We start from the raw sequence: 14,738 nt of genomic DNA on the forward strand, positions 1-14,738 counted from the left end.
AATTATAGTATTGAAAATAATGTTAATTTTGTTTTCTTGCCAATATTTAATCATTTTTTAAAAAATTACATTTATCAGAATGCCTAGGATAATTTTAAATTAGAGTAGTGAATAGTAGGCATCATTGGCTTGTTTGTCATTTAAATGAGAGTGCTTTTAGGGTTTCACAGTTGTTGGTTTTTTTGGACAAATTTTTTTAGTATATTAGGAAAATAGTCTTCCATTTTCTTTATTTTATTTTTTTGAAATTGAGATTAAGTAGAAAGTCCCGGAAAGGGAATGGGATAATATTTGTATAATGTACTTCATTTAATTCAGATTTTAATTTATAGGGTGTTCAAGATCAATTTGCATTCCTGAATCCTGTTTGTACCTTGTAAAGAATGTTAAGTGCAACACATATAAGAGATCAAGGGGTTTTGGAAGCAGTACTTTTCCACTGTAGTTTAAATATTTGCCATTGTTGAGGCTTGCATCAGGGTAGCCTTTTAGTAGTAAATGTTAAGTGATACTCGTTTGGTGTGTTTCTTGCACAAAGAGTCTTTTGATGAGCTGATGAACATTAGTTGCTTTCTCATATAAATGCATAAGGATTCATTCAGTTATTTGCACTAGACTTAATGAAAACATTGTATTTGAGTTTTTAAATTGTACTATGAAAATTATTGGAGGTTATAGAGTCACTTATAGGCTTGGAAATTTAAGAGAATAATGCATGCCTTGAAAGTGCTAAAATTGGGCAAGCAATTATGAACTCTGTTTTTATCTTTTTTGAGCTTTTCTGGTGTTTCCCCCCCTTTACTTGTAAATAACAATTAATTCAGGTAGGGAATTGGTTTTAATCAACACACATACTGTATTCCCCTCCTCCAGTCATGGGGGGAGCATAAAAAGTTACTAGTCTGGCCTCTTTAAACTTGCTAGGCACATACATACCCTTTTAATCTAAATTTCAAGTTTCCTGCTGATTTGTTAACCCATAGATATTACAGTGGTGGACAGAGTGACAACATAGCCCCCAAAACAGTACACACTTTAGTAATTTAGAATAGGGAGAGACTTTGGGGGGGGGGATTATGAAACTTCAAGTGGGTCCTGGTAAAAGAATAGAGAAGAAGATGAAAGTCTTTTAGAAATGAGTGGGATGAAAAGCATCCACTAAGCAGGGAAGGTAGAACTGTGCAAATCAAATAGACTATTAGAGAAGTACAGAAAATCAGAAGGTGGTTATATGGGTGATAGAAACATAATGTTGAAGTCAGGGAAGTCTTCTTAGTCGAGTTTCAGAAAGGAAGACTTGTGGCAAGGTTAAAGAGAAAGAATAAGTATTGAGAAAGAACCAATAGATTTATGTATAAGACCATGGGGCATATGTAATGACAACCAATATATACTGGGTTAAGGAGTAAATTGGTGGTGAAATAATTGAATGCAGTAGCAGATTACAGGGGTCAGGAACCTATGGCTTGTGAGCCAGATGTGGCTCTTTTGATGGCTGCATCTGGCTCACAGACAAATCTTTAATAAAAAAATAATGTTAAAAATATAAAACATTCTCATGTATTACAATCCATTCATTTCCTACCCGCTCATGTTCATGGTTGTGGATGGCTGGAGCCAATCACAGCTGTCCTCCGGGACAACACCAAATTTTAATTGGATAATGTGTAATGTACATGGGTCGTTGTATGCCTCTCACGGAATTACATTTTAAAATATGTGGCGTTCATGGCTCTCTCAGCCAGAAAGGTTCCCGACCCCTGGGCTAGTAAATTAGTAAGTAATTAGTAAAGAATAAATACGGATGGAAGTTACTGGAGGGCATTTGAATCTAATAAAGCCTACTTCCCATTCTCTATACCAGGGGTTCCCAAACTACAGGCCCACGGGCCGCATGCGACCTCCTGATGCCATTTATCTACCCCCCCCCCACTTCTGGAAGGGGCACCTCTTTCATTGGTGGCCAGTAAGAGGAGCATAGTTCCCATTGAAATACTGGTCAGTTTGTTGATTTAAATTTACTTGTTCTTTATTTTAAATATTGTATTTGTTCCCATTTTGTTTTTTTACTTTAAAATAAGATATGTGCAGTGTGCCTAGGGATTTGTTCATAGTTTTTTTTATAGTCCGGCCCTCCAACGGTCTGAGGGACAGTGAACTGGTCCCCTGTGTAAAAAGTTTGGGGACCCCTGCTCTGTACCAGCGGTCGGCAAACTCATTAGTCAACAGAGCCAAGTATCAATAGTACAACAATTGAAATTTCTTTTGAGAGCCAAATTTTTTAAACTTAAAACTATATAGGCAGGCACATTCCTTACTGAGGTAGCGCCTGCATGTGGTATTTTGTGGAAGAGCCACACTCAAGGGGCCAAAGAGCCGCATGTGGCTTGCGAGCCGCAGTTTGCCAACCACTGCTTTATACCATTTCAGGAAGTGTAAGATCCTGAAATGCATTCTCAGTTGTCAAATTGATAATTATTTTGTTAGTGATAATTAGAATTATGACTATTGATATCTGTGGTGCGCCAATGTTTTATTTATATTATTTTTAATCCTTAAATCATTAATGTAGATGTTATCACCTACTTTTTACAGTTGAGGAAACTGAGACTTAGAATTTTAAGTAACTTGCTGGAACTTGGCCATTAGTTTTTTGGACATTTTTGTTGTTCCATGTTGCTTCTTCTCTTTATTGAACTATGTTAAGACTGGAGTTGGGTGGGGTGCTTGTAAAAGGAAATATAAGATATGATTCCTCTTCCTATAAAAAAGTGGAAGAGAGATTTTAGTTATGCACACAGTACTTTGTGCTAACTATATTTTCTATTTAAAATGTCTTAATGTTGTAGTAATATAATGTTATAGTAATTAAATATATAGAAATATAAAAAATATGAAGATATATAAAAGTAATTAAGCTATAATATTAAAATTAATTAGGGAAATTAAAGTTATGCCATCTGGATAGGAATTAATATAGTGTGTGCAGATGTAATAAACAGACTTGGACTTTCGAGCAGGGCCCAGTTAGTGTGTGTGTAAAGTTATGCATAGATAAGAAGTGGCTTGATGTCATAACTCTGTAGGTTAACATAAACAAGAAGCTTCCCTAGGAACATCTTAAAAGTGGCTTGATGTAACATTTCAGTAGATTAACATAAAAAGGGCTCCCTGTGAGGTACTCTCAAAAAGATGGTTTGAGGTGATAATCCTATAGATTGACACCTGTTATAAGGCATTGGCCAGAAAAGGTACTAAAGCTGAAGGTCCCCCTGCTGAGGTAGTCACCCAGACTCCAATGTGAACCTGGACTGTCTCCACACTGCTCTGAGCTCTGACCAAAGACAGCTGAGAGGAGCACGCCGATGGGTGTTAGATTCAGGGAGTACTGATATGCTGGGGCTGCCAAGAGTGTAACTATTGAAGGAACAGGGAGTGCTGATAGGGCCCCTGTGAGGCTGAGAACAAAGAAGGTCAGAGACTCTTATCAGAAGTTTATGTTTGAAATTCGCCACTAAGCTAAAACCGGCCCCTGTTGCTATGCTGGACCCTGTTGCTATGCTGCGTGCGACCTCCCTAGCCAATAGCTAAACTGCCACATCTGCTTCTGTACTATGCTTGCTCACTTAGGATATATAAGGACCTGGTTGTAAGCGCCAGGCACGGCTTCCGTTTGCAGCTCCTTGTAAGCACGGTGTCTCTGGACATCTTGGGAGTTCGCCCCTGCGCAGATTAAACTGGCCAATAACATAACATCTAAACTCCTGAAAGTCTCCGACGTTTGTTCTCGTACCCGGTGGATGCAACAGTGGGGCCCCCTTAAGCTGTACCCAGGCACGTCAAAAGGATTTGTGAGTAAAAATTGCCTGTGTGATTCCTGCAACTAACTTGTTGTGTCAGTCGTGCTTTTCCTCGGTGGCAGTTAGTGTTGGCACTGATCAGTAGAATCCTCATAGCTGCCTCAAAAGTAGTCTGGAAGAGGCTGCCAGCCCTGCTGATAAGCAGGAGTGTCCCACTGCACGGGAAAGTCGAATCCGGGACGCCTGATTGACCTAGAGCTTGGGCTCTACTGGGACACTTCTAAAAGGATTCCTTCCAATAAACTCCTCTACCATTCATATATTTAATTTTAAATATATTTTTATTTGGAGATGAGAAACTCTTTTTATCCATGATAATGACAGATTGAGAGGAAAGGTAGACAGGCCAGAGAGGCAACATTAAGAAAAGTAAGAGTGAAATTTATTTTTTTTTTGAGAATTTCAACTATGTTATACATTTTAGGTAGTAAGGTACCTCGGAAGGCCAGCCTCTTCATGGAAATCACACAGTGGTAATTAGGGGGGTTATACTCTGTACTGTATCTTCAGATCATAAAACCCTAGAATTTATTGTAATATAATGTGATTTATTGAATTTGATTCCATCAACCAGGAATTAGTTATTGGTGAAAGAGTCCAAACAGATCTCTAGTTTGCTATTATAAACCCTTTATTCAGAAACGGTAGAAAAAGGAATGCTTTAATTACTTCAGGGATTAAACATTCTTACAGGACTTTCAAGTCCTTTTGGAGGAACCAAGATAGAAATTTTTACTGTACTTATTTTTTTATTTTTATTTATTTGTTTTTAGTGAGAGGAGGGGAGGCAGAGACAGACTCCTGCATGCAGCCTGGCTGGGATCCACTCAACAAGCCCACTGGGGGCAATGCTCTGCCCATCTGGGCTGTTGCTCCAATGGAGCCTTTTTTTTTGCTCCTGAGGTGGAGGCCAGGGAGCCATCCTCAGCCCTTGAGGCCAACTCGCTTGAACCAATCAAGCTATGGCTGTGGGAGGGGGAAGGGAGAGAGAAGGAGAGAGAGAAAGAGAAAGAGGGAGAGAAAAGGGGAGGGGTGGAGAAGCAGATGGTCGCTTCGCCTGTGTGCCCTGATCGGGAATTGAACCTGGGACATCCACACATGGGGCTGCCGCTCTACCACTGAGCATACTGGCCAGGGCCTGTACTTATTTTAGTTTCATATTCAGCTGCAAAGCAACGTCTAGTTTACATTTTGTTAAATTGGTATAAGAAATATTTTTGAAAACTATTTTAAAAAGTAATTTTAAAATAAGCCTCTGCTAAAACAAATTGACTTACTCCAGTTAATATGAATCAACATGATCATACAGAACTATTTATTTCTGCTTTGGTTAGTATAATTTTAAATTTATTTTTATTTATTTTTTCATTGGTTTGAGAGAGAGAGAGAGAGAGAGAATGGTTTGAGGGAAAGAAGAAAGAGGAATAAGCATCAATTCATTTTTCCACTAACTTGTGCACCACTGATTGCTTCTCACACATGCTGTGACTGAGCTGAACCAGCAACCCTGGGATTGAACAGGCAACCTCAGCGCTCTGGGACAGTGCTCTAACCATTGTGCCACTGGCCAGGGTTGGTTAGTATATTTTTTTAAACAAAGAAAAACAACTATATTAATAAGATCCACTGAGTTTCTGTGAAGAATCAAATAGAATCTTGTAGTACAGTCAAAATCTGTTGCTTTTGTTGGGGAGGAAAAATAATTTTCTTTATAGCCTTATAACTTCTTCTGGCTGGACTAATAGATTAACACGGGACAGATTAATGGAATAGTTAAATTTATTATGTATGTACATACAGGGCTTCCCTTAGAACAGGGGTCTCAAACTTGCGGCCTGCGGGCCGCCCACCAATTTTGTGCGGCCCGCAGAATAATCAAACTTCGTGGATTAGTCTGCGGGCCAGTCTGTGGGCCGCACAAAATTGGTGGGCGGGCCGCGAGTTTGAGACCCCTGCCTTAGAAGGTGGAACCTGAAGACAGATCAATGGGCTAAGGCTTATATGCCATCTTGAGCTAAGGAGAAGGGTGTGTGTGTGTGTGTATGTGTGTGTGTGTGTCTGTCTATGGTTTCAAATTTCAGAGGGGAGGAAGGCAATTCAAGTGGAGATGGCAAAGCAAATGTTTGGGAGATAAATGTTTGCTGGGCCATCTTTAACAATGGGACACAGAGAGGACTTAGATCAAACAGGCCTTGCTAGGTTCCTCTTGTCTATTACACTTAGTTTATATTAAACTATAGCTATCTTTTGATGGTATCTCTCTTCCTGGATCAGGTCCTTTATAAAATTCTTGTATAGAAGTGCCCTGGCTAGTGGCACAGTAGATAAAGTGTTGTCCTGGAGTGCAGAGGTCACCAGTTCTAACTTGGGGGCTCAACTGTGAGGGCACTGGCTTGAATCCTGAGTTGGCCAATTCGAGCCATGGTCAAGGTACACGAGCAATCAATGGCACAACTAAGTGGAAGAGTAATGCCTCTCTCTCTTTCTCTCCTCCTTCTTTAAATACATACATACATACATACATACATACATTCTTGTAGGCAGTTAGGTCAAAGATTTTCCCAAGTTTTTTATTTATTAAAAAGTAACCAATTTAAAATAATCAATATCCCAAAAAGCATATTTTAAGGTGGCAAATCCTACTTCCCCTCTTTTGTTATTCTGGCTCTATTTGTACACAGTACTGCCACTAACTGTTTACTTGCATGTTCTCATTGCACCCTCTCTTTGTTCCCAGCACTTTCTTGTATTTTTCTGAAGCTAGAAACGGGAGAGACAGTCAGACAGACTCCCCGCATGCGCCCGACCGGGATCCACCCGGCACGCCCACCAGGGGGCGATGCTCTGCCCCTCTGGGGTGTGCTCTGCCGAGACCAGAACCACTCTAACGCCTGGGGGGCCAAGGAGCCATTCCCAGCGCTCGGGCCATCTTTGCTCCAATGGAGCCTCGGCTGCGGGAGGGGAAGAGAGAGACAGAGAGGAAGGAGAGGGGGAGAGGTGGAGAAGCAGACGGGCGCTTCTCCTGTGTGCCCTGGCCGGGAATTGAACCCGGGACTTCTGCACGCCAGGCCGACGCTCTACCACTGAGCCAACTGGCCAGGGCCTTCCCAGCACTTTCTAATTGAACATCTGAACCTTTATTAGTAGACTTCATTAATGGTTGCGAGTCTCATTCCAGTTTTCTAAAGGGCAGTGACTCACCCTAAGACATCAATCCAACCCCTAAGTCAATTGGAATTTGGTTCTCTTAACATTTCTCTCTTACTTTGTCTCTAGTATTAGAGGAGGGAAAATTGTCAGAATACAGCAAGTGGGGGGAAGAGAAAAATTTCACTTTCAGCACTGGTTCTTTTGGTTGGTTGAATAATCAAAATGATGTGAGACAGATTAACAAGAGAAAACCAAATTTAATTTCCAGTGCATGGGAAACGCGCATGTCATAAGAGAGTCAGAGACAGAAAGGGAAAATATGGCATATATGGGTATAGATGGCATTCAGAGGGAAGGATGAGGTAAGGTGCATAGGAACTTCAGCGGAGAGGAAAGTCATGCAGGAAGATAAGAAGAGCAGATGTTCAGTAATTAGTAGTTTGCCTTGCCATATAGTTAGGTCAAAAAGGTAATCTCTTATAACCACTTATTATGGGCAGGACCCCTAAGTTTAACTTCTAGGTAATTGGGTTGCAGTGGGGGCAGAAGTATCTCTTGAGCCTGCAGAGATTCAGTTGCTTTTAGCTCAAAATAATCCTTATAACCTAGGTGCATCTTGGAATGACTTTTTTCTGAACTCTTCAAAAGTTTAAAGGGATTGAAGTAGAGCTTTGCTTTGGAAAATATATTTCCATATGCTGTTATTTTTAGGAAAGAGCCAGAAAGAGGGGCAAATGATAGCAAAATGATTTTAAGATAATATTTACATTGGGCTTTCTTTTACATTTCTCCTCATAGCATTTTTTTCATGTATATATGTTGTTTAGTTAATATCTTCACCTTCTTTGATCCAGTCCCTTTTCCCTCTGACAGCTGTCCATCTGTTTCCTGTGACCCTGCCTCTGTTTCTGTTTAGTTCCTCAGTTTATTATGTTAATGAAATTCCACATATAAGTGAGATCATATGGTATTTGCCTTTCTATGCCTGGCTTATCATAATACAATAGTTTCCAAGTTCATCCAAGTTGTCGCAAAAGGTAAAATTTCCTTTCCCTGCATGGCCACGTAGTATTTCTTTTTTTTTTTTTTAAATATTTTATTTATTGATTTTTTAGAGAGAGAGGAGTGAGAGAGAGAGACAGAGAGAGAGAGAAGGGGGAGGAGCAGGAAGCATCAACTCCCATATGTGCCTTGACCAGGCAAGCCCAAGGTTTTGAACCGGCGACCTCAGTGTTCCAGGTCGACGCTTTATCCCACTGCGCCACCACAGGTCAGGCCGGCCACGTAGTATTTCATTGTGTATGTGTACCACTACTTTTTAATCCACTCGTCCACTGAGGGACACTTGGGCTATTTCCAGATCTTGGCTGTTGTAAACAATGCTGCAATAAACACAGGGGTACATTTCTTCTTTTGAATCAGTGATTTGGTATTCATAGGATATATTCCTAAAGGTGTGGGATAGCTTGATCAAAGGGCATTCCATTTTTAATTTTTTGAGGAATCTCCATACTGTTTTCCACAGTGGCCACACCAGTCTGCATTCCCACCAGCAGTGCAGGAGGGTTCCCTTTTCTCCACATCCTCGCCAGTGCTTATTCTGTATTGTTTTGTTAATAAGCGCCATTCTGACAGGTGTGAGGTGGTATCTCATTGTGGTTTTAATTTGCATTTCTCTAATGATTAGTGATATTGAACATTTTTTCTTATGCCTATTGGCCATCTGTATGTCCTCTTTGGAGAAGTGTCTGTTCATTTCTTTTGCCCATTTTTTGATTGGATTGTTTACCTTCCTGGTGTTGAGTTTTACAAGTTTTTTTTTTTATAAATTTTGGTTATTAGCCCCTCATCACATATATTGGCGAATATATTCTCCCACTGTGTGGGTTGTCTTTTTATTTTGTTAATGGTGTCTTTTGTTGTGCAAAAGCTTTTTAGTTTCATATAGTCCCATTTGCTCATCCTGTCTTTTATTTCACTTGCCTGTAGAGATAAAGCAGCAAAAATTTTGTTATGAGAGATATCAGAGAGTTTACTGCCTATGTTTTCTTCCAAGATGTTTATGGTTTCACGACTTACATTTAAGTCTTTTGTCCATTTTGAGTTTATTATTGTGAATTGTGTAAGATGGTGATCCAGTTTCATTTTTTTGCAAGTAGTACCTGTTTAATTTTCCCAACATAATTTGTTAAAGAGACTGTCATTACTCCATTGTATGCTCTTACCTCCTTTGTCAAATATCAATTGTCCATATAGGTGTGGGTTTATTTCTAGGTTCTCTGTTCTGTTCCATTGATCTGTATGCCTGTGCTTATGCCAGTACCAAGCTGTTTTGAGTACGATGGCCCTGTGGTATAACTTGATATCAGGAAGTGTGATACCCCCAACTTTATTCTTCTTTTTCAGGATTGCTGAGGCTATTCGTGTTCTTTTTTGGTTCCATATAAATTTTTGAAATATTTGTTCTATATCTGTGAAGTATGTCATTGGTATTTTAATAAGAACTGCATTGAATTTATAGATTGCTTTGGGTGAGAGAGACATTTTAATGATGTTTATTTTTCCTATCCATGAACACAGTATATGCTTCCACTTCTTTGTATCTCTCTTGATTTCCTTTATCAATGTTTTATAATTTTCCAAGTACAAGTCTTTAACCTCTTTGGTTAAATTTACTCCTAGGTACTTTATTATTATTTTTATTGCAATAGTGAAGGGGATTGTTTCCTTAATTTCTCTTTCAGACAGTTCATTGTTGGTGTATAAAAATGCCACTGATTTCTGAATATTGATTTTATATCCTGCCACCTTGCTGAATTCATTTATCAGGTCCAGTAGTTTTTTGACTGAGACTTTAGGGTTTTCTATATACAATAGCATATCATCTGCAAATAATGATAGTTTTACTTCTTCTTTTCCAATTTGGATGTCTTTTATTTCTTCTTGTTGTCTGATTGCTGTGGCTAGGACTTCCAGAACTATGTTGAATAAGAGTGGTGAAAGGGGGCACCCCTTTCTTTTAATTTTTTCCCATTGAGTATGATGTTGGCTGTGGGTTTGTCATAGATGGCCTTTAGCATGTTGAGGTATGATCCCTGTATTCCCACTTTGCTGAGAGTTTTGATCATAAATGGGTGCTGGATTTTATCAAAAAAAAAAAAAAAAAAAAGCAGTCCTGAGAGGGAAGTTCATAGCACTACAGGTATACCCTAAGAAGCTAGGAAAAGTTCAAATATACAATTTAACCCTGCATCTAAAAGAACTAGAAAAATAACAGCAAGTAAAACCCAGAGGAAGTAGAAGGAAGGAAATAATAAAGATCAGAGCAGAAATAAATGACATAGAGGCTAAAAAAACAATACAGAGGATCAATGAAACCAAGAGCTGGTTCTTTGAAAAGGTAAACAAGATCAATTAACCTTTAACCAGACTCACCAAGAAAAAAAAGAGAGAGGACTCAAATAAATAAAATTAGAAATGAGAGAGGAGAAGTAACAACTGACACAGCAGAAATACAAAGGATTGTAAGAAAATACTATGAAGAACTGTATGCCATAAAATTAAGACAACCTAGGCAAAAGGCACAAATTCCTCGAAACATAATCTTTCAAAAATCAATATAGAAGAATCAGAAAACCTAAACAGACCAATTTCATCAAATGAGATTGAAACAGTTATCAAAAACTCCCAACAGCCTGACCAGGTAGTAATGCAGTGGATAGAGCATCAACTCCCATATGTGCCTTGACCAGGCAAGCCCAGGGTTTTTTTTTTTTTGAACCGGCAACCTCAGCATTTCCAGGTCGACGCCTTATCCACTGCACCACCACAGGTCAGGCCTTGGGTTCATTCTTAATGGAACTCTCTGTGCTTCTTGAACTTGTTTGACTTTTCCTTCATCAGTTTAGGGGAGTTTTCAGCTATGATTTCTTCAATCAGACTCTCTATCCTTTGTCCTTTCTCTTCTCCTTCAGGAACCCCTATGATGTGGATGTCATTTCTCTTCATGTTGTCACAGAGCTCTCTTAGAGTTTCCTCAGACTTTTTGAGCCTCTTTTCTTTTTGCTGCTCTGCTTCCATGCTTTTGTTTATCTTGTCCTCTAACTTACTGATTTGATCCTCAGCTTTATCCATCCTGCTTTTAATTCCTTCTAGTGTGGTCTTCATTTCTGATATTGTATTTGTCATTTCTGACTGATTCTTTTTTATTATTTCAATGTCCTTTTTAAATACTTGCTGTCTCTTTATTTAGGTGCTTGTTGTGTTCATCCATTGAGCTCCTGTTTGGGTGGTGACCTGCTTCCCTTTGCTGATATTGCTGGTTCCAGGAAAAATATTCACTTTAGATTTGGGGAGTGATTCAGCCCAGGGGTTAGGGTGGCTGTCCCTTAAAGTGTTTCTTCCTGATTACACTCTCCTAGATTACACTCTGCTTTCTGCTACTCTGGTCCCCTCATCTCTGCCCATCTCCCGGAACCCCGGGTGAGTGGTTGTGAAAGAGGTTTTCTGTGCGGTCTCTTTAAGAAGAATCCTGGGTCTGAGAAATCTGTCTCTTTCTTACAAACAGTATCCCGGCTTGTTTTGCAGCTAAATACTGCCTGTACACCTCTTCTAAGCTCTGGGGCTGCAGGCTGAGGCTTCATTCCTGGATCCCAGGACCCTCTCCTCTCTGCTAAGCTCACCTCCTACGACGTGAGTCCCTCTTGGCTGACGCTCGCTCCCGGGAGCTGGTCAACCCTCTCCGTGTTTCCACTTTTCCTACCAGTCTCAGTGTGATTTCTTCAGTAGTCCTTGGTTAAAGAGTCTTCTTAGTTTAGTCCAAAGTTGGTTTTTCCAGATGATTGTTCTTAAAATTAAGTTGTAATCCACTTTGGTTCTGGGAGGTGGAAGTTGGTACGTCTGCCTACTCCAGCGCCATCTTGCCGCCCCTTTATAACTCTCTTTCTTAATTTACTGGATAAACAATGGATAAATACAAAAGAAATATACATATTTACTTTGTTTCATTTTGCTTCATAAGTATTTATAACAGGATAAACATAAATCCAGGTGAAAACAAAATAAGGGTAGAGTATAATATAAAACAATAGATAAGATTAATTCAGGCCTGTTATTTTTTGGACAGAGTTAGGATAAAAACTTTGACTTCTGTTTTATTAGAATCAGCGCAAAGAGAATGAGACTCACAGTATCCATAATATAAAAGCAAACCAGTTACTTTCTTGATACTGAAAACTGAAAATGTGATTTTTTTCCCCCCATTGGATTTAGAAGGGGATAGCATGTTGTCTATCTAGTACTAATATTTTGGACATAATTCCAAAGTGTAGTTAATCTAAATAAATGCACAGTTTTATGAAATCAATAATATGGTGTTTGAGTGTATGTGTGTATGTATCTATATATCTATATTTATCTATATCTATATGGTTTTCTGGTTGACTTGATCCAAGGATAAAATTTAGAATAAACAATCAAATATATGGGCTATTTTTATTCTAAAAAATAAAATGCATCTCTCTCAATTCTTCATGATTGTGTGTGTATATAATTAACAATGTTTTTCATGGGACTTAGACAACAGAAACTTTAGAACTTATTATTTAGCAAGACCCTTGTGTTGTTAAGGCGTATCTGTTTACTTTGATAGCTGAGTGCAAGCTGTATGAGTTGATATTTTTCAATAATAATGTTATTTAAAGTAATAATACTTTATTGCCAGGTAATGTAATAAGTTCTTTTATTTGCAATTTTTTTGTTGGATTCTCACAACAACCCCTTGAAAGTAAGTACTTTGTTTATTCCTATTTCACAGATAAAAAAGGCAATGACTTGCTCAAGGTTATGCTCCAAGAAAATAGCAGAAATAGGATTCAGGTTCTGGTAATTCTGCCTCAGTCTCTACAACTTGATAATATTGATGGCAATTAAGAAGCCTAATGCAGGCTTTGTACCTGAACTAGAAGGTTAGGAAATTCAGATAGGGTTAAGATTTTTTTTCCTCAAGAAACAGTTTCTAAGTCTACTTCATATGGATGGATGGATGGGTGAAGAAAACTGCATCGTACTTTAGCAAGTTTTGCTTGAGATAAATTTGTTTTGCCTTTCCTTAGCTTTCTTTTTTCTAATTTAAGTAACTCCAATGTTCTGGATAACTACTGTTGATATAGTCATTATTTTAGATATTATTACTTTTATTTTTGTTTCATGAATATTAAGCTTTCAGGGAACCAAATGGCTTGCCTAGGTTGTTACTTTTGTAAATAACTGAAATATGAGCAAATTAAATTACCTTAATGCCTTCTATAAAGTCAATTTTGGATGCATGTCTTTTTATATTTTTACAGTTTTAAAATATTTTGCACAGTTTTCTCAAGATGCATGATTTATTTGAAATTATTTAATTGAAACTAAGAAAATATGTCCAGTATGTTTTGAGGCTGGTATTCCTGAAAGCTGTAAGAAAATTGCTAAGCCAGTGCCATCATGTTATACTTAGTAAGAATTCTTGCATTTTAATGCTTTTTTGTGCACATTGATTTTGAAATGAACACCCAGTAATTTGTTTGAAATTGCTTTAATTTTATAAATGAGAATTAACTAAATTTTATAGGCTTATTTCTATGTATAGTAATCTGACAATAAAATGTTCTTAAAATTTTAACAATTTTTGGTTAATTTTCAGGTTGATGCTTTAGAACAGATGTGGAAAGATGTTCACTTCAGAGAAAGGGGTTGTGGAAGAATGGTTGTCAGAGTTTAAGGTAATATTTGTTTTTATATAGTAATTATATTATAGAAAATTTTTGTCTGAGGTTTAAATTCTAGTGGCTTTTATTTTTTAAAATATGATTGAAAGCTAAATATCTGTGGAAGCAGAAGTATGTTCCAACAAACCTTCATTGGGAATTATTTAGACATAGTAATCTTTTCAAGGAAATCAATTTTTTTTCCTTCAAAGTGGTTCAGTTTGTTTTCTCCTTTTCGTGGCAACACCACGAAGAATGCTTAGTGCCTGAGTGTTGATCTCACTCTCTCCAACCACCACTTGAAGTCCCAACTTGTGTGATGGGAGTGGGCATGATCAACAATGAGAAGATGGGAAGACATTTACCCAACTTTCTACCAGTGGATCTTTTTCTAGTTGGCTAACTCAGTGACTATATAAGGGGTGTATAATTTTTAGTTGGTTGACAAAAATAAAACTTCTGTTATTTTTATTTCATGAACTTGTCTATATGATAGCTAAAATGATGTTGCTTTAACCAGAAAATTACCTTCTTGTCCTCACTGCTATACATAATTATATGAGTTCATGATCATGAGCCACAGGAATGAAGGGTTTGGGCTGCAACTGTTACCTTTTTGTGCAGCCCAGTGAGCCAAAGACCTTCAAGGGACAAACATATAGTCAGGCAAAGTCAGACTTTTTGGCTTGTTTCAGTGAGGGAAACTACGTAACAGGCACCATGTGGGGACCTTACCAAACAAAGGGAAAGATAAAATTGTTATAGGATTTAGAGGAAGGGTGTATGTAGGTCAGAAGAAATTTAAATGAAGCCGTATTTTGAAGGACGCAAAACAAAGCAGAGCTATGTAGAAATATCTGGTCTCAACTTTGAAGTAGACCCAGGGTCCCGTTGTCTGGGAAACTACAAAGTCAACATCTGTGTGGAACATTTTGTTTAGAAACCCTTCCTTTGAACCTGAGTTGGAAATTGAGCCTGC

General features: G+C 38.2%; 1 protein-coding gene across 2 annotated transcripts in view; it reads left to right on the top strand.

The window, feature by feature from the left end:
* HYCC1 (hyccin PI4KA lipid kinase complex subunit 1) overlaps positions 1-14,738 on the top strand; it is a 65,430-nt gene that overhangs the window by 9,017 nt on the left and 41,675 nt on the right. For both annotated transcript variants that reach the window (XM_066353740.1, XM_066353742.1), the window contains exon 2: positions 13,696-13,774. In XM_066353740.1, the coding sequence (XP_066209837.1) occupies positions 13,724-13,774 (51 nt within the window). In that variant the 5' untranslated portion in view covers positions 13,696-13,723. The remainder of the gene's footprint in view (positions 1-13,695; positions 13,775-14,738) is intronic.

The sequence above is a fragment of the Saccopteryx leptura genome, chromosome 12 (genome assembly GCF_036850995.1).
Source record: "Saccopteryx leptura isolate mSacLep1 chromosome 12, mSacLep1_pri_phased_curated, whole genome shotgun sequence".
Lineage (NCBI taxonomy): Eukaryota > Metazoa > Chordata > Mammalia > Chiroptera > Emballonuridae > Saccopteryx > Saccopteryx leptura.